This window comes from Myiozetetes cayanensis, unplaced genomic scaffold (genome assembly GCF_022539395.1).
Source record: "Myiozetetes cayanensis isolate MyiCay16 unplaced genomic scaffold, myiCay2020 scf6-25, whole genome shotgun sequence".
NCBI lineage: Eukaryota > Metazoa > Chordata > Aves > Passeriformes > Tyrannidae > Myiozetetes > Myiozetetes cayanensis.
In genome coordinates, this window is record NW_026087853.1 from 10,780,229 (window position 1) to 10,804,940 (window position 24,712).

General features: G+C 46.0%; 1 protein-coding gene across 5 annotated transcripts in view; it reads left to right on the forward strand.

The window, feature by feature from the left end:
* The first annotated feature begins 10,786 nt into the window (after positions 1-10,786).
* Positions 10,787-24,712, forward strand: part of BCL11B (BCL11 transcription factor B) — a 97,026-nt gene continuing 83,100 nt past the window's right edge. Inside the window, exon 1 of one of the 5 annotated variants that reach the window (XM_050335907.1) lies at positions 10,787-11,871. In XM_050335907.1, coding sequence (XP_050191864.1) covers positions 11,814-11,871 — 58 coding nt within the window. In that variant the 5' untranslated portion in view covers positions 10,787-11,813. Of the gene's footprint in view, positions 11,872-14,486; positions 14,502-24,712 lie in introns of those variants that run through there. The other 4 variants (XM_050335908.1, XM_050335910.1, XM_050335911.1 and 1 more) reach the window with 4 other exon arrangements.

The following is a 24,712-nucleotide window of genomic DNA, read 5'->3' on the forward strand; positions in this document are numbered from 1 at the left end:
TTTCACATCAAAAAAATCCCAAATCTTAATAAAATATGAAGGTGGCAGCAACGAAACAGTGGCAAGGCTGTGACTACAGCTTCTAGGGCAGCTTTCCATCACACAATGAAGAGATCCCCAACCCACTGCTACAGTGAGTTTGTAAGGTCACACATCTCAGCAGTTTGGGTCTGGAAGGGTGTGTGGCTGAGTTGGCAGGCCCTGCATCTCCAGCAGGACTGTCCAACTTCGTGATGGGAAATGCAGTGCTTGCCCACCACGGCTGCCAACAGGCAGAAGCTGCCTGTGCAGAGCACAGACATGCCCAGCCCTCCTCAGTGGGTTTGAAAGCCCTTCTGCAAACCCCAGAAATGTGTGTATACAGGTGTGAGAGTATCTGTAGGCTTTATCCATGGAAAGTTGATGCTCACAGAGGTTTTTAGGCCCGATGGTTTCACTGTGTTCATATTTTATATCCTTATAATATCATCAGAATGTATCATGCTGAAACTGTAAATTGATTTGCATGGGTTGGTCATCTCAGAACAATGTCCAGCCTGCAGCAAGAGATATGCTGTACTTCGGTTCAGAGATAAGGCTCGGTTTGTAAGTGGTAAAAGAATTATCTCGGGTGTTGCTGGCCCGTACTGATGGTCCAGAGCACCTCATTTTCCCCTCTGCTAGTCCCATGGCTCCTCCTCCGACTTTCCCTGTAGTCAAAGGAAAATGTGGATAAGTTCATCAAAGTTCACTCACCACCACCAGGAACTGCCCAAGCAACATGGCTGTGATAGAGAACGATAAAGCAACACCTATGGCCATGAGTGACCAGCACGGGGTTAACCACAGTGAAATCCACCCTGAAAAGTCACTCAGTGAGGTTTCACCCTGAGAAAGGGCACAGAGCAGTTCAATAGCCAGAGCGAGCTGCTGCTGCAAAGGACAAGGTCCAAGTGCCTCATAGAGGCTGTTTTGAGATTCCCTTCCAGATTGCCTGAACAATTGCAGATGTGGCAGCAACAACCACCTTGGTGGGGCCTTTGAGTGGACAGAACATCCATCAGCTGCCTAACACTTATGTCCTCAGCTGCAGTGGGTCCAGAAGGTGCCCAAGTGTCCTGGCTGTGGTGGTAGTGCCTGACTCCCCCCAGTTACCTGTGTGATATTTAGTGGGACAGGAAGCTGAGGGGGTGAGCAGGTCTTCCTGGAGGGCACGGTGGGGGATGATTAGGCAGGGACTGGCAGCGTGCTCCTGCTGCTGCTACTGCTACCGTACAGTGCTTCATGGAGGGGATGCAGAGGCGTAGCAGGCAAGCAGCAGGAGAGTAGGATGCCACATGGCGAGGAGGAGGAAAAGAGAGAGGTGGAGGAGTAGGCAGAAGGGAGATTCAGTTTAACATGGCATGCCAGGCCTCCACTGCTGCTTCCCTCCCTCAGGCCTGCTCATCATGAATTTAATTTGCGCATGGGGTGAGGGGGATTTTGTTGGCACAGTTTTATTCTTATTCGATGTGCTCCTTTGCATGGCAAACGCTGGTAGTGTGCTCATCGCTGTGCACACAGGCAAACATGGCCTTGGGTGTACTTTAGTCTAAGGCTCTGATTCTGCAAACATATGAATAATCTGAAAAGCAAGAGGACTTACTATTATGCTTAAAATGACACTTGCTTTTGTCTTCGTCTCTTTCCTTCTCCCTACCAGTATACTTCTGCTTCTGGATAGCTAGTTTGAGCTCAGTATCTCAAATAAAATTTGAAGACAGAAAAAAAAGAGTGATTATTTTAAAAATCTCAGTTTAGAGGCTGATCTCAGCAACAGATATTCAGTAAAACAAAATCCACTTATGTGCTGTCCCACCCAAGATTCGATATGTGACACCTTCTCTATCAGGGAAGGCTCAGGAAGGGTCTTGTTTCAAATGGCAGTTGATACCCAAGGCCATTGCCATTTGGAAAGATTTGTCTTAACCTGAATCACAAGAATGTAGGTATGTACTTTGGTAGATGATTGTTAGCTTTGCTTATGGACACTAACTTGCTCTCTTAAAAAATATTATTTGGGAAAGTGTCTATTGAATTCTTGAACAATGTAGTGGAAGGCTGTGCAATTATCTGTAACTCTGAAGGGGATAAGAAAATTGACAAAAGATAGAATGAGCATATGTATATCTATATCTATAGATATACATATATATGTTTAAAAAATAGATTTCAAAAAACATTTCTTTGGTGTGGAGGCTCCGAGCAGCAGCAGAGAGCTTCATCTTCTCAGTAGCTGCAACATCATTACACAAAGACACAGAGACAGGGGAGCCACTATTCAAATGCAGCCCCTCAACTCTGTGACCACAAGTAGGTTCTATTTTGGTCCTTGCTTTTGAGGCTGCTTTTGATGAAGGGATCAGAGTTTTTCAGCTCCCTGCCATTACATGTTGCTGTTGACCTCTACCTGCTTCTAGCTTTTAGAACTTTGTTTCCATTTCCATTTCTTTAGTGTGAAGATTGGGGATGGGATCTGTATTTTTAAAACCTTGGTGCCAACTGCTGTGTCCTGTTGTACTGTGGCTGACTTTTACTTCCCCTACATTTCCTCTTATGTTTCTAGATCTGAATTGTCCAAAGTATCTGCTGGAGTATGGCCTCTGAACCCACATCTCCTGGTGACCTGGGACATAATCTGTTATATGGCAAATCCTGACTTGAGTAAATTGGCAACAGAGTCTCAAGAATTCTTTAAGTACCACTGATTTCAGTATCAGGTAACCCCCAAACTGAGAATTTGTGCATTGCTTTTCTGTGGCTTGATGTGTCCCTTCAAAATCAGAGTATTTTCTAGACTGCCTTTTTCCTTCCTCTCCTCTGAGCAGACAGTGGTTTTAGTTACCCTGCACTGCTGTTGTATGATCTTCAGAAAACATTTCCAGTGGGCTGTCATAAACCTTCAGTCCTTTTGCATTCCATGTTATCTTCAAGCAGCCTGGGTTACAGCACGGGCTATGTGTAAGCAACAAGGGAGTGAAACACAGGCAAATTCAAGGGTGTGCATGGACACTGCAAACCATGTATGACATTGGGGAACATACTCAAACTGCTCCTCTGCTTGTACAGCTCAGGAGCCTAATACTGAGTAATCACATGACATTTTAATACTACTGTTTAAAACGAGAGGTAGAGCTGCTATTGTGAGGTGGGCTTTTAAGCAGTTAAGAGAACTGGTTTTCAGCCTTGGTAATCCTGCATTTTTGCTTCTGTCCCACAGCTTGCCTGGGTGACCTTTCAAGGTTATAGGAACACCTTTTATGCCTCCTTTTGCTTATTATTAGGAGAAGTATTTTAATCATTACACACCTTTATAAACCACTTGGAGATGCATGCGAGACATAAATGCAAAATAATACTATTGGTATCATATTATTATTTTTCCCAAGGAAATCGGTGTTTTCCATATAGCAGAGCACATGACTTCTTGTTTATTGTGTATTAATAGCCTTGTGTTGTGATGGTAAGTAGGACACAGATACAGCTTTTCTGTGATGTACAGTACTCTTTCTTATCTTTAATTAAATGCTATTCCCTTGTACTGGAACGTATTCTGTGATTACACATGTTTACAGTCTCTAAGTAACTTACCATCAAATACACTAATGAAAATCAGTGCCCCAAAGTGACTTGTGCCTTTTGTCTTGTACTATCCAACACCTCTCTCGTATTTTATTTTATTTTTTAAATTATTACTTCCAGTTTCCATTTTAAAAATTAAGGAGTTGAATTAAACACTTTCATATGAATTTCCTCCAACCATCTCTGCTTTTGATCTAGGGACATGTATCTATCTAGTTCTCTGCCCTTCCCCAGAACAGTAACCCCTGGGGATACCATAGAGCATAGAGATGATACAATTTAATAAAGTCACAATAAAACATCCAAGGCCTTTCATACTTTTTCACTTTCTTTAACTCAATTTATTTTTCATTTCATGGACAGAGATTTAGTCCTGGTATTAGTTTATGATTTTGCTGAAAGAATTACCGAACACATACAAAAAGGAAATATTATTTTTATTATTTATTTTGCGCCATGTATACCATAGGAAAAAAAAAAAGAGTTGAAATCACTTCAGTACCGCTGTGTTTTTCATTACAAAGTTATTACATATAGAAATTACTCCAAATTATCTGAAATGAATGGAAATTATGAGGTTTAAATTCCCCAGGTTACTGCAAGCACAGCACTGGAAATTTATTTTGTCATCTTGCTGAACATAATTGCTACAACAAAATTTCTTCCATTTTACAACCACAGCATAACTTATTTATACCAGTGTTGTTGTAATTTTACATCAATAAGTTGCATGGGAAGGAGTACACAGGTGGTAATTGAAAACAATAATTTGTAGTGGGGTCCAGGTGGAACAGTTGGCTCAGAGAAGACTTCATTTGCTGCTCTGTAAATACTCTGCTTCTTGGTGGCCTTTGACTAGGGTGCTATCAAACCTCTGGTCCACCCAGCAGTGAGGTGGCCTGATCATTCTAAATCACATTTCAAAGTACCAGTGGAGGTAAGAGAAAGAACTGATCTATTATTGTGTCACTGACTTGCAGCTCACATGCAGAAGCCAAAAGCGAGGTGCATGGGGAGAAGGTGAAATCATTAACTGGGAAAGTAGGAGGCAAGATCCCAGAGTCAGGAGCAGCATCCCTGAAGGAACTAAGTGGGAAGGAAACACAGTCCAAGGCTGGAGCATGTGTGTGTGTGTGTGTGTGTGTATGTGTGTGTGTGTGTGTACTCGGTGTGTTATGGCCAACATCAGCTGCTGTCCCTGGCTTTCCAGCTCAACCATCTTCAATGAACATGGCAAGACATTGTCGTTTGTTTGTCAAAGGGAATGCTGTTATTTGATCATTTTCAATTAAGATGTGAGTAGTTGCCTGAGACACGAGCAATGACGCTAACATTCATACTTTGCTTCACTCTTTATGAACAGAAATGTGTAATTTGGGTGCAATATACAAGCACTCCCTGGCCAGGCATCCACACTTCTGCGATCCGTAATTGTCAACAGGAATAATGAAACTGCAGAGGTTGATGCTGAACCTAGAAACTGATGAATTTCCCTGTTTAAGTTCTGTTGCCCAACTTAAAATAGTAAAAATAATAATAATAACAACGATGCTAATCTGTTACTATGGATATACTCTATTTAAATAAAATAAAGTAGGAAGAACAGAAAGGGATAAAGAACAAGAATGAATGAGTTGCTGCTCTCTTCTGATGTTCAGATTTGGATTTTCATGATTCACAAGAGACAGACTGGAATGTTTCTGTCATGAGTTCAAGCTGAAGATTTCATTGCAACATTCAGAGCTTAGAGGCCTTTGTTATTTTAAACAATCCAAAGATTTCAAATCCTCTTAAAATCATCTGAGAAGGGAAAGAGAAGAAATCGGTTGAAACTTGCACTTGAAAACAGAGCAGAGCTGTATCAATCCCAAATTTCAGACTGTGTAAGTTCTGAGGAATACCTCTGGAGGGAGGAAGGGTTCTTTGTCCCCTCCACTTGCAAACCAAATTGCACATTAATCTCTCATGCAGGGCTATGGTATACTTTCCATAATGGACCCAGTTTTAAAAGTACCTCTTCAGATAAAAACAGCCCTCAATTTCTATGAGGTTTTCAGTTTTTTTTTTTTTTTAATTACTTAAAATTGTTTTAAAATTAATTTACTGCTGGTTCATGAAACTTAGCTTACTGCAGCAAGCAATGATGACATTTGTTTTCCAAAGACACAAACAATCATTGGATTGAAGTTGTCAGGGAAGATGTGCCAGCTTTTTTTAAAAAAACCTCCCCAACAACAACGGGTTTTGCCCATTTTACTTCAAAGTTGGTTTTTTTTTTTGGTAAATAACAGTCCTAAAGCGGGAGCTTTGTGGATGCACAAATGGCATTCATAGTGGGATGGAGTACATATAGCAGATGGGATGCTTGACTCTTATTTATGTTGGATGCTTGTAAAGCATGTTCTCCTCTACCTTTTAATGTTGGCATGTACACACAGATGCGGGTGGTCCTTTGCAGGATGAGAAAGGTGCTGGAGAGAACTGTTATCTGACTTTTAGAGAACCCCTCAAATTACAAATGTAGGGGCAGGTTTGCCTCTCCCTGAGGTGTTGCAAGTGATTTCAGTGGGGTCACAACTGTATCTCTACTGTCAAAAAGTCTGAAGTGTAAACAGACCAAATTCTGCCTTTAGGAATAAACCTTTTACACCTTTTTAAACTTAAGAAGGAAAACATGGAATGATCCTGCATTCAACCTGATTAAAAAAAAACCTAAAATGAAAGCAGTGTTTTTCTGTATTGGCTTGCCAGTTCCATGAGTTTTTCTCTTCCTTTTTTTCCCCCCCCTCTTCCTTTTTTTGTTTGTTTGTTTTGTTTTGTTTGTTTTTCTTATTGTTGTTGGGAGGAATGGTATTGTTTTGATTTAGTTTATTTTTATTGAAAATAGGAGTGGTAGAAAACTCAGACCCAGCATTTGGACTGTTATTTAGTACATTTAACACTTGGAAAGAGTTAGAAAAATGAGAGACTCTGAATGAATTAAAAACCAAAAAAAACTACAAAAAAACCACAAACCCAGCCCCAACCTCCAAAAGAACTCATAGACTGAGGAAGGGACTCCAGGGAAGGTTTGGAATTTAAATATTGAGAAAATCTCATTTTCTGAACTCACTCCTAGAAACATCAGCAAATGACAACCACCAAAAATAGGGGGACACCAAATGCCTTGAAAACACACAACCATCTTCATTGCTTTTGCCTCATTCCAAAAAAGTCTTGAGAATGGGGCAGGGGATAATACATTATCCTCTTAAGCCTTCATTTCACTGCACTTTCAAATACACCAGTGTCACAGAAAAGAAAATCAAGTGAATAAATGTTGCAATTTATATATATTTGAATAGATAACAAGAACAATTTTACTGTTTGCCATAAATGAAAACCCCACCAAATCATTCCTCTAATTGAGGTTCTGAAACTCTGTTTATGGCTGCAAAGTGATTTGATACAAAAAAATTACACATTTTGAGTTATTATATCACCCAGAAATTTGATGCCACTTAACTATGTAATTTTCAGAAATGATATAAAACCACTGCAGAAAAATATTCAGGGAAGCCCAAAAGACCTCTTTTTATCTGTTTTTATGGGTCTAAAATGAGAACTCGCAGAGATCCTTGCACTGTATGTGAAGGCTGAACTGCCACCTCGGGAGCTTTATTAATATGTATGTAAATATGATCTGGTTAGATCCTGTGTTTCTGTGCCGTTTCACAAGGTGGAGTGGCTAACTAAGCCGAACAGATCAACGCCCTGTGTTTATTTTCTTTTTTTTCCCTCCCAAGCAGCAACATTTAAAGATTCAAAGAGAATGAGGACAGTAGCCTCATTTATGTCAAGATTGTCTCCAACCTCCTTCCTTCCTTCCCCCTCTCCTCTCTCCCCCTGTCCACCTCCCCCCTCCCCACCCCAACACCCAGACCTGTATTAACAGCAATTTACTTCTAATTTAGCATAAGCTTTATCATTAAAGACTGGGAAGAAACCAAAATTACATCACACAGAATCTGCAGCTCAAATTTTTCTTCCACTGAAAAGTTATTTGACCAAATGGGGAGATATTGGAAATGCATTCAAAATGTGTCCAAGTGACACATCAAGCTTATCCTCCATGAGGACGATATCAGGACTTCCTCTTTACACTGAAGCCACTGTTATTTATGTATCTATATCCGTACCAAATTTTAGCTAAAGACATTGCACAATTAAAAAAAAAAAAAAAAAGGAAGAAAAGAAAGAGAAACCCAGAAGCTGAGCATGTGTGTGCTGAGAGTTCTTGACTCAGCATGCCTTGTTGCATATAGGATAAAATGGAATATTTGAATCAGATGAGCTTGTTTTTCCCTACGATAAGGATGGTATTTCTAGATGAGAACTCCTCAAATCCCTTGTATACTATGAAGAAAGAAAAGATTATTATCTTAATACAAGGTATTTTGTGCAAGAGAGTGCTTTCTCCCCCCTAAGTGAAAACAAGGGACCATAGTACTTCTAAAGCTAGCGAAAAGCTTGTTCTCTTCTTGCAGGTTATGCTTCGTTTTGCCTGGGCTTTTTTGTCTTTCTTTTGGTGATATTGTTGCGGCGTTTTTATGTGTTTTGTTGTTGTCGTGGGGCGCTGCGGCCCCAAGTTTGCAGGCCGGTGGCGGAGGCCGGAGCTGAGCCGCAGCCCCAGGACAGCGCAGTGGGGCCCTGGGGGGGCTCACGCTCCTTTCCCGGCGGCGGGCGCCGAGCACGGCCGCACAGACCGGGACAAAGCGGGGCGATGCCGAGGCCGCCGCCGCTGCCCGGGCAGCCCCCGGGGACCCCGGTCCTTCTCACGGGTCTGCTACGGCGGGTGGGGGAGAGACAGAAGCGCGGGGCCAGCTGCAGATGGAGGCAGGTCGAGGGATAGGTCAAGGTTAGAAAGAGCCTGCTATTGATCTGGCTTTGAACGCGAGACAGGGAGAGCAGAGAGACTAAAGGGGGAGCTGTGAGACAAGACATTAACAGCTTTCAGTGCTAATGATCACAAGTGCCAGACAGGGGAGGAAAGAGAAGACTGAGAAATCACTTTGGAATTTTTTTTTCCTCTATTGGGATGTATTTTCGGAGGAGGAGGAGGAGGAGGAGGCAGGCTGGGGGCTCAATCCCCGAAGTCCTGCCCGCAGCTGGAGGGGCGGGAGAGGGCTCCTCCGACTCCGCCACCCCGAACGGCCGGGGCGTCCGCCTGGTCAATCATTGCTGGCCCTTATCTCCCGCTTTCGGTGCCCACTGGAAGACACTAGTTAATCAACAGATGATGCCCAGTAACTTCCCGATAAGCCGTGCTCCGAAGGGGTGCAGCTTCCTGCAGTTCTCCGAAGAAGGGCCGCGGCCGCCGGCGGCCGGACTTTGCCCCCCACAACACCCCCGTGCCCGTGGCCTGGGGACGGGCCGCGCCGAGCACGGCAGCACAGTCACACAAAGCCTCTCGGCCTCTCCAGGAGGGAGCAGAGCGGGATCAAAGCGGGGACAGCAGTGCGGGCAACCCCATCCCCGCCGCTCCGCCCGGGCCCCTTCACCGCGGGCGCGGAGGCCAGCCAGGGGAGCGCCTTCCCTCCCTCCCTTATCGCCCCCGGTGAGGCTGCCGCATCCCTTCCCCCGGCTCGGAAAAGGCTGCCCCGCAGGGCAGGACCGGGGGGCTCCCCCTCGGGGCCCCGTCCCTCCCCACCAGGCCTGGGGGGGCCCTGCTATCCCCACGGTCATTTTCCTTTGCAGGACTGCGCAAAGCAAACCAAACACACACGGCGAACAATCGCCGCGGATTAAGCACCCTTAAAGGTCTTGTACGTGTTTGCCGAGCGTTGGCAGAGGGGGAGGGCCGAGCCCGGGCAGCGCAGGGCAGTGCCAGGCTGGCCCGGTGCCCACCGCCCGGCCGGGGATGGGGGTCCCGGCTGCCCTGGGCGCTTCCCGGGCCGGGCTCCGGGGGGCCGGGGTCTGGCGGGGCCGGGGTCTGGAAGCGCCGGAACGCGGGCTGTGAGCGGGCGGGCGGGCGTGGGGAGGGAGAGGCAGATTTGCCGGAGGAGGCGAGAGCGATGCTGTTTAGCCAAATTCTTCTCAAAGCTGATTAAGGGCACCGAGATGAATTCTGGTCCCCTCAAGGCTCTCACGCGACTTAATAAAATAAAATAAAAAATTACTAATTTAACGTGGAAAGTAAATGACACGAGTGCAACGCGACTCTCCAAGCGGGCTCCGGGTACAGGGGTGGTTTCTTGGGTTTCTGCTCCATCTGCCTCCGAGCCCCCAGGCCTCTCCTCTCCGACCCTTCCCCTCGCCCTGGCCAGACGTGGTGCTGAAATGCTGTTTGCACCGAACTATTTACTTATCTGTGGAAGAGGAGGAGGGGGAAGAGAGAGAAACAATCACAGGAGATGGACTGGGAGAGCCGAGATAGAGGGGGGAAAGTTGGTTTCCAAGAATCTTCCAAGTTAGAAGCGCACGCAGTTATGGGCATTTACCTGCGTGTGAAATAGGAGGACAAGTGCACTGGGATGCGGTTCCTGGGAACTCGGCGTCTCTCCATTCGTGGCTGAGACTAAATTCTTCCGAGAAAAAATACTCTCTGCCAGGATTTTAAGGGAAGGGGGGTAGAGGGGTGGGAGAAGAAGTTCGGAGCGTGTGTGCGTGTGCGGATCGGGTGTGCGCGCGTGTCCCGCTACCATCGCGCTTCGAGTAGGGAGAGAGGAGGGGGAAAAAAATCCCTCTCCCCAACCCACACAGATATTTGTGTTGTTGTAAAACTGTTCGAAAGAAATGCAGGGGGAACGCGCTCGCCGCCGAGGAGCTGCGGCGGCGCCTGGAGGGAAGGAAGAGCAGCCCGCGACCCCTGGGGAGCCTCCGCTCCCTGGACATGGGGATGGCGGGAGCACGATCCGGAACCGAGCCCGGGCGGCGGAGAGCGACGGCCGCGATGGGTAACGGCGAGGCGGCGGCACCGGCACCGGCGGCACCGCCGCTGCCCCCCGCGAATCCCGGCGGCTGCCCCCGCCCGAGCCGCCCCCGCTGCGGCCGGCACCGGGCTCGTGGAAGTTTGGCCGTGCGTGAGGATGCAGATTTGTTCCTTCCCCCCGCTCTTTTCCTAGCCGCGGGCACTCCGCGCACTGAAAGCGGCGCTGCACAAAGCCCGGAGCGGCGGCGAGCCCTGCGTGTGCCGTAGTTGGTGTGTGAGCGGTGTGTGTGCGTGTGCGGTGTGTGCGGTGTGTGCGAGTGGCGTTTCTTGTTCTCTTGCAGGGTACAATGTTAAAAAGCCACCGCTAGTCGCCCCCAGTGCTCCTACTCTCTGGGTCTTTTTGTCTCTAGTGCAGATTAAACGTCACGTCCGCACTTGAACTTGAATTTTATCCCATTGTACAGAGGCAGCCCCAGCCATAGAGAGACAGAGCGCTCCCAGAGAACCAGGACTCCGCCATCTTCACATTGCAATATATAATAGTAATAGCCAGCACCAGCCCAGCTGCACTGGGGGCTTCCTTCCTTCCAGTCCCAGTGCCAGGCGAGGGGGGAAGAGTGCAAAGTGGTGCAGGAGCACTGGCAATCCAAAAGCACCAGGGCAAAGCAGTGCCACTTGAACTGGGAAAGAGGAGACACAGTTTCGGCTACCCCTTTTCAAAAAAATTCTCTCTATATATTTACCCAGCAAGGGTCAATCTCTGAAAAACATTTTTTTTGGCAATTTTTTTTTTGTGTGTGTGTGGGCTATCCCAATTCTAGTACTTTTTTCTTCTCTTTCTTTTAATTTTTTGTTAATTATTGCTTTTTTTTCCTTTTATTTTTTTTTAAACCCTCCTGGTGGAAAAGCGCACTTGCCAATTTGCCAAGCACTCTGGAAAGAGGAAAAGAGAAAAGTGTCACTGGCGGTGCATATCCTCCTAAGTTCAAGAAGAGATCTGGAAGTCCAAGTGGCAGAAGCAGTGGAGAAAGGACAGAGTGTGTGAGAGAGAAAAAAGAGCGAGAAAGAGCTTTTCCTGATGATGATGATGATTTTTAATTGAGAGGGAATCCCATCCAGTGCACCACAGCAGCAACAAAAAGGAGGCTTTTTTTTTTTGTTTTTGAATTTTTTTTAAAGAAGAACTCGATAAAGAAGAAGAAGAATAAGGAGGAAAAAAAAAAGAGGAGGAGGATCGGCCCCCCAACACATCTCCCCAAACCAGTGAAGCTCTCCAGGCGATGCCAGTGTAAATGCCAGGGCAATGTCCCGTCGCAAGCAGGGAAACCCGCAGCACTTGTCACAAAGAGAGATTATCACACGTAAGTTTGAACTTGGAACCAGACGGAGCCGAAATCGAGAAGCAAAATTAGGGAAGGGGAGGAAGCGGTTGGGGGGGGGGGGAACTCCATAAGCAACCAAAGCTGGTAAATGACTTCAGAGAGAGGGAGAGGAGAAGGGAATTAAAGAGGGGAGGGGGGTGTGTGGCTGGGGGATGGGCTGGGGGTGGAGGGGGGGAGAAGCCCGAAGTTTGCTGTGCGTTTTTGCAGCGGTGCGGAGGTGAGGCGGGCAGGCAGGCGGGAGAGCAGGCGGCGTGGAGCGGGGAAGGAGCTGCCGGCGGGGAGAGCGCGGCGTGGGGGGCGCGGGGCTCTCCCGGGGAGCGGGTGCGTGTGCGGGGGGCGGCGGAGCGGGGCGCGCTGCTCCGGGCCGGGCTGGGCCTACCCGCCGGGGCTCAGCCGCTCGCCCACGGCCCCACTCCTCGGTCCTTTCTCCGGGGCCAGCACAGAGCGGTGGGAAAAGTTGGCCGAGCGCCTTGCCTCGGCATGACAGCCGGGCCGCGGAGCGGGGGTGGGGGCGGATCAAGGTGGGCAGAGTGGCGGGGGAGAAGCGCAGCGGCCGGGGGGACTTAGAGGGAAGCACATGGAGGCGGTGGGCCGGTGGCGGGGCCGATCTCCCTGGCTCTGGGGCGCGGGGCAGGTAGATGGGCAGCTGCGCCCTGCCCGTCCCAGGTGCATCGCCGGCGGGGGAAGAGAACTCTCCTCCGAAGCGAGGGGAAGGCATAACCAGCTCGGCTGGGGCTAGAGGCAGGGCAGGGGCTGCCGAGGTGCGGGCGGGGCTGTCTGTCGTTGATGGGGGGTCTCGGGGAAAGCCGAGGTGGGGGAACGGGGATGGAGTACACGAAATGCGGGCCGGACAGTGGTACTGGCTCGGCTGCGGGGCAGGAGCGGAGGCTACACTTTGCTGAAGCTCCAATGAAAATACACATATATGCCCCCCCCCCCCAGAAAAATAGAAAAGGAAAAAAATAAAGAGGGGGGGAGGAAGGAGGCGCTCCCCCCCCACACACCCCGTAGCTCCAGCATCCTTCTCCTCCCTGTTCCCACCCCTAAAGCTCCGGGAGAGGGGCGAGCGCCTGCAGGCAGAGTAGGGGGCAGGTCCCCTCGCGGGCGCCCCGCTCCGCCGCTCTCGTCCCCGCGGGGCTTGGGCCGCGAGCGGGGGGGAAATATGTGGGGGGCACATCCCGGGGCGCGGAGCCCTCAGCTGCTCCGACGCCACCGGACCACGGGAAAGTGGGAGGTCAGGCGGGTCCCCTTTTCCCTCCTATAGCATAGGACCAGTGTGGGGTGCGGGGTGGCAAGAAAAGGAATGCTCGGCGCGCCGTGGCCCCGCGCTCCGCCGAGAAGCCCGGCCGGACCACCTCCCCCAAACCCCCCTCCCGCGCCCCGCAAGACGAGTCCGCAAGTTGCTCTGCTGCGGGGGGCGGCGGCTCGTACTGAGCCAGCCCGGGGCTGAGCCTGAGCCGCGGCGGATCCGAATATTTATGTTGAGATTTTAAAAAATTTAAATAAATAAATAAAATATTCCCCCGGCTTCTCTCCCCTCCCCTGAAAGCCAAGAATAGGAGCCATCTGCCAGGAGCATTTGGTGCTTGCAAGCTCCTCTTTTTCTTTGTTACTGGTGATAAATTTCTGTTTGTAAGATTTCCTTGGGAATCGAGATATATATGTGTATATAATTTTTCCACCTCCTTTGGGATTTGTTTTTTTGTAGCACAGGGTTGTTGGGGGACGGTTTGAGTTCCGAAATTTTAATTTCTTTCTCTGTTTCTGTATTTCTTTTTTTTTTTTTTTTTAATATATATACATATTTCTTTTTGTGTGTGTGCGTCTATATTTTTTAAAAACTACACACACCACCCACCCCCCCCCGCCTCCCAGCCCATCAGCTGGCGGAACCTTGATGAAGATGCATCTGGTATTCAGCTTTTTCTGTTGTGTTTTTTTTTTTTTTTTCTTTATTCATTGTTATTTTGGAGCCAGATTTGCATCACCATAAAAGGTGGATTTCCCCCTTCCTCAATGCCCTCCCCTTCCTTAATTGCATTTTTGATTTTAACCATCTTGTCTGGAAAATGTGTTACCCTTTTTGTTGGTGGCTTCTTATTTTTTTCCCTTTTTGCTTTTTAATTTTCTTTTTAAAAGAAATAGCATCAACAGCCCCAAAATCGCCCTGTGCAATTCTCCCACTTGTTTTCTGTCTGACTTGTGAGGAGATGTGGGGTGTTGAAAGGGGGTGTACGGAAAATCTGTTTTGTTGCACACGTCTGAATTTGTTTCAAGGGGTGAAACATTTATTTTCTCGCTGCTGTTGCTGCTGGGTGTGTGGAGGGGGGGGAGGTGGGGTGGAGAAGAGAACCAGGTAGGTTTGTTATTTCAATTTGATCTCCTTTTCTGATCGCTTTACTTGAAGGTAAATAATGAGGCAGGACAGCATTCGAAGGTGCCGAGGAGCTGCGTGTACAATGGGTTTAGCGGGAAGGCTGGGGGAGGAATGGAGAGCAGAGCGGTACGAGCTTCCCTCCCTCCCCTCTTGTATTTATCTATCTCTCCATCCTGAGGAAGCTGGCGGAGAAATCAGGCTGCATACTGAACAGTGGCAGAAAAAAATGAAGGTATCCAGGGGAGGAGGTGGTGGGAGGCGGGGGGTGGGGGGAGGCTGCGTCGGGCTGGAGTTGGGGCTGGGTGAGCAGGAGCGCAGGCATTTCAGTGCATAGGTCTGACCCTCAGCTGCAGGCTTGAAGGAGAGGAGGTTACAGGCTCCGTACTCCTCGGGAAGTGTCATTCATGGGGGAAAAGCAGCCAGGCAGTGTCCTCTCTAAAGGGGAGTTTGGAAAGTAGTGGGCAGCAGAATGGGAAACCAAAACACAACAAAATAAAGCCAACGCCAAACCAAGCCCCCAAAGACGGGAAGAATTGATACTGTCTTCAGAAATCTATAATTTCTGTTGTGTTTAGCTTGGGCTTTTTTCTTCCTCTCTCCCTTTTTGACATCTTTCAGGAGAGTTGCATTTCAGGATGAACTGGAGGTCTGTGCCAGGCAAGGAAAGAGAGATGGGGAGAGAGATGAGGGGAGAGAGAGAGAGAAAAGGGTTTTCTGACACTGCTCAGCTAGCGTTTATTTGGTTTCATGCACTTGGTGTTTGAAGAAACGTTTAGATTCATAGTGTAAGGCAAACAAACAAACTCAAAAGCAGAGAAACTGCAGTGTAGTTGTGCTCCAGAGTTGCAGCATCTCATTAGCACAGTGGTCTTTTAAGACTGCAAAACGGAGTGGCCTGCCTGTCCTTGCCAGGCTCACCCAGGCAGCCTTGTAGTGCATGTACATGCAGGACAAAAAAGGAGGGGAAACACATGGAGAGAAAAGTGCAGCTCTGAACCTTTAGTCACCGGTGGTGGACAGAGCAAACTTGGTAGCCAAGCTCACTTAAATGCAAAAGAATGGCAATGCCAAAGAACTGATTATATAGAGAAGAAGAGGTTGAGGTGTTGAGTTTCTCTGTGCAAAGAAACATTATTTTGATTTGATTCAAATTGCTGATTTTCCAGTTTAAGATCTCCCTTTTTAAACTCAAGAAATCTGTTTTCAAACTAGCCCTGCATTTTTCATTTGAAGGAAATATGAAAAGCCAGAGCATGTGAAAAGCTTGCTGGTAGCAGTTTTGCAGGAGGTGGCAAAGCAAGAACATTTCTGCAGAACAGCAGTAACGATTGTGAGGGAAAGACACAGTAAAATCATACAATTCCAGGTAGAGAACCAGGTTTCCCAAGGCAGCTCTTCAGTACCTGGTCAACAGGTTTCCTAAGAAGAGCAATAATTTCCTGTATCACTTTGTATGTGTACGTAGTCATTAAAAATAATAACAAAACCCCCTGTAATTTTTTGCATGTCAAAGTTTAGCAAATTGCTTCAAGGAGCTTCTCTTAAAATGCATTTAGTTTTAGTGCAATTAACGTACATTCCCTGCAGAAGAAAATCCACACCAATGTAATCAACTCTAATATAAAGAATGTAAGCTGTGACTGAAGAATTAGAGAGGAAATTGCTATTATTTTAAGGATGGCTGACTTTTTCATAATACTTGCATAGTTGTGCACAGAAAAACTTAACGTGTTTTTAAAAGACATTACATGTGTTTGCTTTAAATAGGACAGAAAAAAAAAAAGGTTGTGTGCTGTGGACCTCCAGGTTGCTTTTCATTTGAATATATTTGTATTGGGCTTACAAGATAAATAAAAAACCCTACTGCTACATTTTCATAGTTTCTCATATTTTAAAATATTTCTTAGAACTGGTGCAGAGTAACTAGATTGTGGATCTAAGCGGTTCTGTCCTTTTTAGTTGATGTGTTCAGTGGCTTAAATAGACGTACAGTGGGCGAGAAACCATTTTGCATTTTTTGCTGGTCGGCAGATGCAGAGCATATTTTGTCAGGCGTATTTAAATACCGAGAAATAAGACTCTTCAAGATTTTACTACCTGGCTGCCTTTAATAGGAATGGTGGGAGCCCTTGTCTTGTGCAAAGTATATGTTTTTCTGCAGAACAAAGGGTTGTCTTGTGGCATATTTGGCAGTAGTTATGACTTAGTGGAGTGTGCGCTTGTAGCAGTAATACAAATTATTGATATCAGTTAAGGACTCAGGTTGACTTCAGCGGCTCTTCCTAGGGCTGAGCTTGCTGCGAGCGGATCTCCCCGCTTCACAAATGCCTCGCACGCGATGTTAGCTCCTCTTCCACATTTCCTACCTGAATCTCTTTGCGCTCTGTGGTGTTTGTTGATGCAAAATACTTTCCAAAATAAACTTCGCTGGCTGTTGGGAGCCTGTCGTGTGCTCCGGCCGCCAGTGGCGGGAGTTGGCGACTAGGGGGAGCTCCCAGCCCGTGCGATGGCCGCGCCGGCCCCGCCGCGGGACGCGCGGGATGCGCCGCCGGAGCCCGCACCGCCGCACCCGGCGCGCACCCTGCTGCAAAATGTGCTCGGCGTAAAGTTGTAGTATTGATTTCCATGCGAAGATCTATACAGAGCCAGCCGAGAAGGGCTGACAGTGAGACGAATCTATTTTTAGCTAAATCACGTCTGATTAATTGACCCGGGTGGACAGGAGTTTTTAATTAAAATTAGGTTTTAACGGTGCTTTTTATTGTCAACAGACAACGTTTAAATTCTCCATTTGTTGTTGCCAGATAGTGACGGGGTGATCGTACCTGTACACGAGTGAGCCTCTGCATCTCAGGGAGTGGGGGGCGAACCCACAGAGATCCGTATGTTTGCTCCAGTGGACATGAAAACACAGAGTGAGGAAACTAGAGCTCTAGGAGAAGGTGTGTGCAGCAATAAAGCAGACACACACAAACAGAAATCAGCGTCGATTACATGTCAGAAAGCCACATGTACCCCTGCTGAGAGGATTTAATATGAGATAGTTTACCCATAGTTTGATCCTCAGGTCCTTGGAGCAAAAAATCCACATTTCCTGCAAATGAAAATAAGCATTCTTTTTTTCTAGAGAAATAAACAAAAAATCACATCTGTCATGTAGAAGTTGCTGCTGAACAGCTCACAGGGCTTGTGCTGTGTGCTTCTCCGACAGGATTGTGCTGTTCTCTGCTGCAGTCGGCTTGTGCGTTGTGGACAGACTTTAGCGGGACTCTTTCTTGCCCAAACCTATAATTTAGTGGTGTACACACGGGAAGCATCGGTCAGTGGATATCTGTTTCACCCATCCTGAGAAGTCCATCAAGTTATGGCACTGTTAAGATAGCAGAAGCGTCTTCCTATTTTTAGGGTGCAATACGTGGATGGAGGTTAGGTTATCCTGTGACAGGAAAGCGTGCTTTATTCTAACCTTCAAGAGAAGTAAATTAGGTCAGACAAAGGATCAGGGCTGTCATCAGCTGTACAAAAACCCTTCACTCTTGGGTAGAGAAGACCAGTAATTTATCTGATGATTTCTCTACTTCATTTAATGTTTGAATTGAGCTAGTTGGAAGCATATAGGCAGCAGCCAGCTCATTTGACAGACCGGTAAGCTGAAGCGTACAATGCCTGGGCCACTGCTGATGCTAGTGTTGCACAGCCATGGGGAAAACCTTCCCTTTTCCCCTCCCAAAACCTCAGACTTCACTGACGGTAGCTTTCGTTTAATTCCATGACTGTTAACTTTTATCAAGAAAAACTGCTATCCCCCTGTCCTCCTCCTGGTCACCTCTGCCCACCAAGTGCACACACCCCCAACGCTCTCCTTCCTCTTTTTCCCTCCTCTGCCTGCCACCTTTCCCACTCCCCCAGGTCAAAGCCTGGTGGAAAATTCTCCCTGCAGAGACCTGCTACCCCAAAATGGCTTTCCACCTCCTTGCCAGAGCATTTCCTACTCTTCATTTGCCGTTTGGTTTCTCCACGGTTGTGGTGCAATTGTAGATTGAATTTGTTCTCCCTTCGGTAGCATCTAGAGAAAGCATGTGGAAAAATAAAGGGGTGGGGCAAGGATTACCCACAAGCTTTAAAGTTAGTACAAAAAACCACTTGACGAAGCACCAGCATTGGCTGTAGATAGCTTTATATATATGTATCCTCTTAATGAGGGAGGGAAAAGGCATCAATAACTGCATGCATTGATAAATGCATGATTCATTCAGCTGCTTCTACTACAGCACCTTCCTCTGCGGTGTTTATTTACTTTCTTAAAATGTACATGGGCAGGCTGCACACCATTCCTCGGCATCCACAGTTACAGCCTCAGAAGTAGTTGTGTGTTCAGCTCCTGAACATCAGTTAAATTTGCTCGTTGTCTGCCCTCCTTTCCAAAGAGATGTTACTTGCTTGGTACTGTAGACCCTTGCTGGAGCTTTAAGTAGTAGCTTATTGTTTCCTTTTTTCCTTTTTTTTTTCCTCTCTCTTTCTCTCTTTTTTTTTTTTTTTTTTTTTGTTTCCATAGGATATATAAAAAATGCCTAAAGCACGCTATTCGAAAACAAATTAAAGTAGAGGGACACACTTCACGCGTTGCAGGCACGCGCCAGTTGAAGGGGGTTAGAAGAATATAATCATTTTACTGGCAAAAGTGACACCAGATCGGGGATTTGATTAATGGTGCAGCATTCAAGGGACTTAGTTCTGTATTTTTGACATATGCAAGTCTTTTGTGTAGTTGTCTTAGTGCAAGAAATTCCGTTCTGTTTTTTTCCTGGAGCAGCTGATAATTTGTGTGTGTGCTGGATATGCCCAAGGTACTTTCCAAAGACTAAGCACTAGACAGCACAGTACAAAAAAGGAATCCAAAGTTAAGGGAGAGGAAAAAAACACACTGGTTTACTTAACTTTTTTATGACCCCTTTTACTAAGCCACTGGAAGAAGCCATAAATTCACTGAATGTTATAATGAATATGATTCAATGAAAGTAAAAAAAAAAAAAAGGCTTAAGAAAATTGTGTATGAGCAACAGTGTGCCGTACACAATTGAAAAACACAGTCTCTTTCGAGCCTGATATTTCAGAAAAGAACAGAGCTCTTGTGTGTTTAATACATGTTCAGAACTAATTACTTAATTTTGATCATGCCTTTTAAATCCTTGGGTAAGAATCTGTGCTTCCAGTATCCTTTTCTATGCCAGTTGAAAGCCTGTGCCCAAATACCGTTCCTTCTCCTTTTGTGGCACCAAGAGCTCCTTTCTCTCCTTGGTTGTCGTTTAGTTTTAAATAAAACAAATGTATTCACTGGGGGACAAAGAATGCTTTTATATCACATCATCACATCCCATTTTATCTTCAGAGATTTACAGCTTCTGCAGTCTATAGAAGAGCTTATGCATTTTCTGCTCTCAAAAGCCGTAAATATTTTTTATGAACATATAGTTTACTTAAGAGGAGACAAACCACTCCCTTCTGTAACACTGTACATAGTTTCTAAAGAAATAACATCTGACAAGTGTCGGATATTTGTGCAGATTCTTGGATATTCTTGTCTTTTGTCCTGTTTGGGTCTGGTGCGGTTATTGTGTCATTTTCCTCGTTTTCCCTAAATCCTGATGTGTTGTTGGCTCTTTGTGGCAGTGCTTGACTTGTTCCATCTCAGGTGTGTACAGAGGGTTAAACTACTCTCTGAAAGGTTCAGGCTACTTCTGCTAAAGGTGTCCAAGGTACCAGTGTTGCAGGAATAGTCCTCCAGCTCACCGCGCTGTGCAGGTGCTGAAGCGTTGTAGTGAGCGGGTCATTCCCTCCCGTCCCTGCACCGCTGTGTCCTTGTCCCCTTGCTGTGGGTGCCCAGTGGGGGCTGCAGGCTCCATCCTGCCTACTGTGGGGCCGCGGACACCCGTCGTGCTGCGCTGCTGCCTGCTCGGCCCGTGGCGGGGGATGACCGGGCAGCGCTGGGGGACTGGACGGTGGCAGCTCAGCGGCTGCACCGGGGCCACGCACGCACGGTGTGGCAGAGACTCGCTCGCCGCTGCTCCCGCGCTGCCTTTGTGCACTTTGCACACCCTGGAGAGCCGCTGGGAAAATGAGGGAGAGTGCGGTCCCCTGTGTTTCTGGGGCTCCTCCAGCAAGTTGCCTCTTTTAGCCAACTCAGCCTCAGATTTTTACTTAGGGGGAAAAAAAAAAAAGATACTACAAACAGTTGTTTTGCAGTCCTCCGCAAAAAATTAAAAATTGGTGGCAGATAAGCTGTGCCTAGTGTCGCTGAGTGTGATGCTGATGCAATATGTAGGTATAATCTCAACTCTGCACCTTGCAGCTGCAGGAGATGCTGGGAGGCTCTGGAAGCAGGTTATTGATAAACTTCGACGGCAAGGAGCCATGTCGCCCGCTTTGAGCGGCGTTAGTCTTTGTGCAGCAAGGATCCTGACACTGATCTCGGTGATAACCCAGCCAGAGAGCGTGTGATTCGAGCTATTTCCGTTAAGTATGTTGATGCTACAGTAAATGTGACATGTGGGTGTTGATTGAAGGGACATCATTTTCAGGCCTGCTTTGGGCCAACACCCTGAAGAGCAAGTCAGTTCTTTGTGCTCGCTCCCCATCTAGGCTGAGCTCTCTCTGGCTGTGCCTCCAAGGCAGCAGTGACTGTGTGAGGAGAACAGGGCACTTGATGTGCTGCAGCACACTGGTGGGCAGCTTCCTGTGCCTGGGCACCAGGAGCTGTGTCCTCATGGTGGACCCTGGGCAACCTCAGCTTGTCCCAGAGAAGGGTGGACCCTGGGGTAGCCTGTGCTTTGTCCCCGAGGTGGGTATAAGGGTGGGCAGTGGCTGTGGTAGAGCAGGCAGGGCATCTAGCAGCAGCTCTGAGGTGAAGGCAGTGGCAGCACTCACCGTCATCACCCTGTCATTGAATTGCACAGAAACCAGCCACGGAGGGCAGGTTTCACATACCTGACACCAAAATGTTCCCTCTTCTCCCTTGCTCTGCCTCCTTTTGATACTGCGGGACAGGAAAAATAAGGAGAATAGGTTGGCAACTTTTGAGCCCTTCTTACCCGTCCTCTGCAGTGCAATAAAAAGGCCAGAAAAAAAATGATTGCTGCCTGGACCCAAACCCTGTGATCAAGCATCCATGGTTCTGTCCTTCGAGGCCTTGGAAATGATTTTTAGGAACACAGTCTTTTCCACTATTAATGGGTATGATTTTGAGACAACTGACAGGCAGAAAGTAGTTAGCATGTGCATTCACTTTAATACTGGGCATGAGAACATTGTTTGCATGGGGCACATATGCTCTAATGATGTCACCACACTGGAATAGGAGTGCTGGTGGCTTTGTGACAGTGCCTTTATGGAATTAAGGGGTTTGTCCACTGTATTTTGGTGTGGTAGGCAGCCAGAGAGCTTGGAATCCAGTCAGCAAGTGTAATGATTTTTTAAGTAAAGCAAATGATTTAGATTGTCCAGTTGCATTAATTTCATGAAGCCATCATATAACAACATTGTCACTTATGTCCCCATAGATTGCCCACTGCCGACTCATCGTGTTCCCTAGGCAGGCAATGCCAAGGCAGTCCTCTTTGGAGGAATCTCTGGATGCAGGGAAAATGCTGGGCACACCTTAACACATTTGGAAGAACCAGGGCATGAGTCCTGTCTAGAAATATCTTGTTTGCATTTTTTTTTCCTTTTCCCACGTAAGAGAGATGAGATGTTTTTCATTCTCCTTTTTTTGTGTGTGTGGCTTGATTTCTTCTTCTTAAAAAAAAATAAATTAATTTTAAATAAATACTCGTGAAGAAACACCCTCCTCCCTCTAAACCCAGCTACCAACAACAACAGCAATAAAACCACAGAGTTAAATTCATATAATGTGAAGCGACTCATCTGAAACCCACAGACACAAGTAGAGTCAGAACTTTAGATTGAGACTGGCCTAAATTGCCCCTTTGGTATTAAAGGACTCCTTAAACAGCCTAAGATCTTGGCTGTTGTATTAACCAGGCATGACCCGATGCGTTATGGGCTGGACTTGCAGGCTTTTTTCTCTTTTCCTTTGTGGGTTTTAAATCTCTCCTGTAATGTTACTTGAATGTAGGTTTTTAATGGCTTAATTGAGTTGTCAATAGGAAGCCTTTTTTTTTTTTATTCCAAGAAAAAAAAAATACATGCAAATTGACATGGATAAAATGCATTTGAAGATCTATTCAGTATTTTGTTTTTCATTCTTTTATGTCTGTTTTCCACGTCCTGAATAAGGAGATGTAATATAGCTTCTGCATTGTTGGGTGAATAGCTGGTCTCATGCTTGATGATTTATTAAGCTCAAATCAGAAATAGAGTTGAGTAAAAAAAAAATCTTTTGATAGTTTGAAACCCAATTACTACTGATCACGAGGGCTCGGCGTACCAAGAAAACGAAAAGCTGATTTTCGGTGATGTGACGACTGCCAAAATATGAAGGAATACCAGATGTTATTTTAAAAAAGTGCCATTGCAGAGTCCTTGGAAAGAGAGTGAGCGAGTGTAAGTGAATAGGCATATGTGGATTTAACTAATATTCAAATAAACTGTATAACTGAAAAAAAAGAATTTGTAACAGTTTAGCTGTTCAAACCTCCTTCATGTTTCCACAGACGCCTGGTCAGGACCCTTATCAAATGCAGCAATTTTGCTATGTTTTCTGAAGAGCACAATTTAAATTGCAGGCAAAAAAAAAAAATCTTCACATCAAAAAGATAATAAAGTTGAGGTCTGTGCTTTTCTTTTTATTTGTTACACATATATAAATGCCAAAATTCAGTCTTTGTAATTTAAGACACAGACTTGAATATGAAGGCTTTACAGGAACGTTAGTGAAACTAGTAATAAACCTTTTTCTCCTCTGCCACCTTTTTTTCTTATGACCCTTGGTTCAGTTCCTGTTTTCGTGTTGTCTTTTTCAGCTCTTTGTCCCATCTCCCGTGTGCGTATCTCTGTGCCTGTGTTTTTTTTTTTTTTTTTTTTTTTTTTTTAATATTTTGACACACTGTTCCCCCTTAATAGGAATTCTGGCTACAAATAGCTTGCACTTTTCTAAAGGAACCTTTTCACAGTCCTTTTCTTTTGGGTCTAAAATGATGTATATGTAATTGGTAATTAAAGGTGCAAGCTCTCTTCAATATAAACAATATTGCTCAATGTTAGATCATTAAAGGGAACCGCAGCACTAAATAATTACCTTTTGCATCGTGACACGCTGTTCGCAGGCACCCGCTCCCTTCCCAGCAGTCCCTTTTCAGCACAGGGTTATGGTTACATTTCCTTGCAAAGATGCAAGGAGGCATCTTTTCACGATACAAATTGGTGAATTAATTGCATAGTATTGTCTTCAAACTCTTTTTAAACTTAGATTAAGGGGAAAAAGGTAATGAATGCTTTTCAGAATGAATGAGTTTGGAAACAGAAGCCTTCCTGTGCCCATCGTCTTTTCCAGCAGGATAGTCCATGCTCAGGCACTTCTCTGGGGTCCCTGCCCTTTTCTACCATTGCTGGTGCTGCTGCTGCTGCTGCTGCTCTCCCCTTTGCTGTTAGGGAGCTCTGATGCAACTTGTAATACCACTGGTAGATATGCTGATCAATTATTTATTCTGGAAGGCAAAAATGGGAGTGATTCTTTTTCTAAACTACCTTTTTTCAAGCCGCAACCATTTGTGTTGCCAGGTAATGTGTTCCACCTTCTACCATTTGTCTCTTTCCTGCGTGTTTCTTTTTTTTGCAATTGCTGAAGAGTGGGATGGAAATCCTTTTGTTTTCAGACTGGAGAAGAGTCCAGATCTGGATTATAACATCTGTTTATCACAGTCTTACTTCTTTGAGATATTTGTGTGACTTACTTTCCCCAGGAAATCCATAAGGAAACCGCTTGGGCTAATAGACAACATTTTTCCTCCTATTCCTTTAACCCTGATTCGATTAGAGGTCTCAGTCACTGATTTACATACTGTTAGTTCCTCTGTTTTGTTCAGCCCAAATCCTATAGTCCTTGCAGAGGCAAACCAGCCTTAGGCAAAAGTCAGTGGAAATTTTGCCTGAGTAAAGTCCAAGGTTTGTATGATTTGGCAGTTACATGGTAGAACAAGAGAAAAAAAAACCCCAAACACGTTTTGCCTCAGAAATGGATTGTGGTCCGCAATTATTTTATAATGTAAGAATTGTCTTATAAATGCCCACTAAAAACACAGTGGTTTTTAATAATTATGAAATGAGAAGTTGCATATTTCCTAGAAGATGATGCAGGTCACTCAGAAATTCTTTCCCAGTCTTTGGGGGTAAAGGTATGAAATTCACCAGGTCTCCGGGCAAAATTTAAATAAGAAATTAACTTATATAGCAACGGTAGGGTTTCTTGACATCAGAAAAATAGAGTGG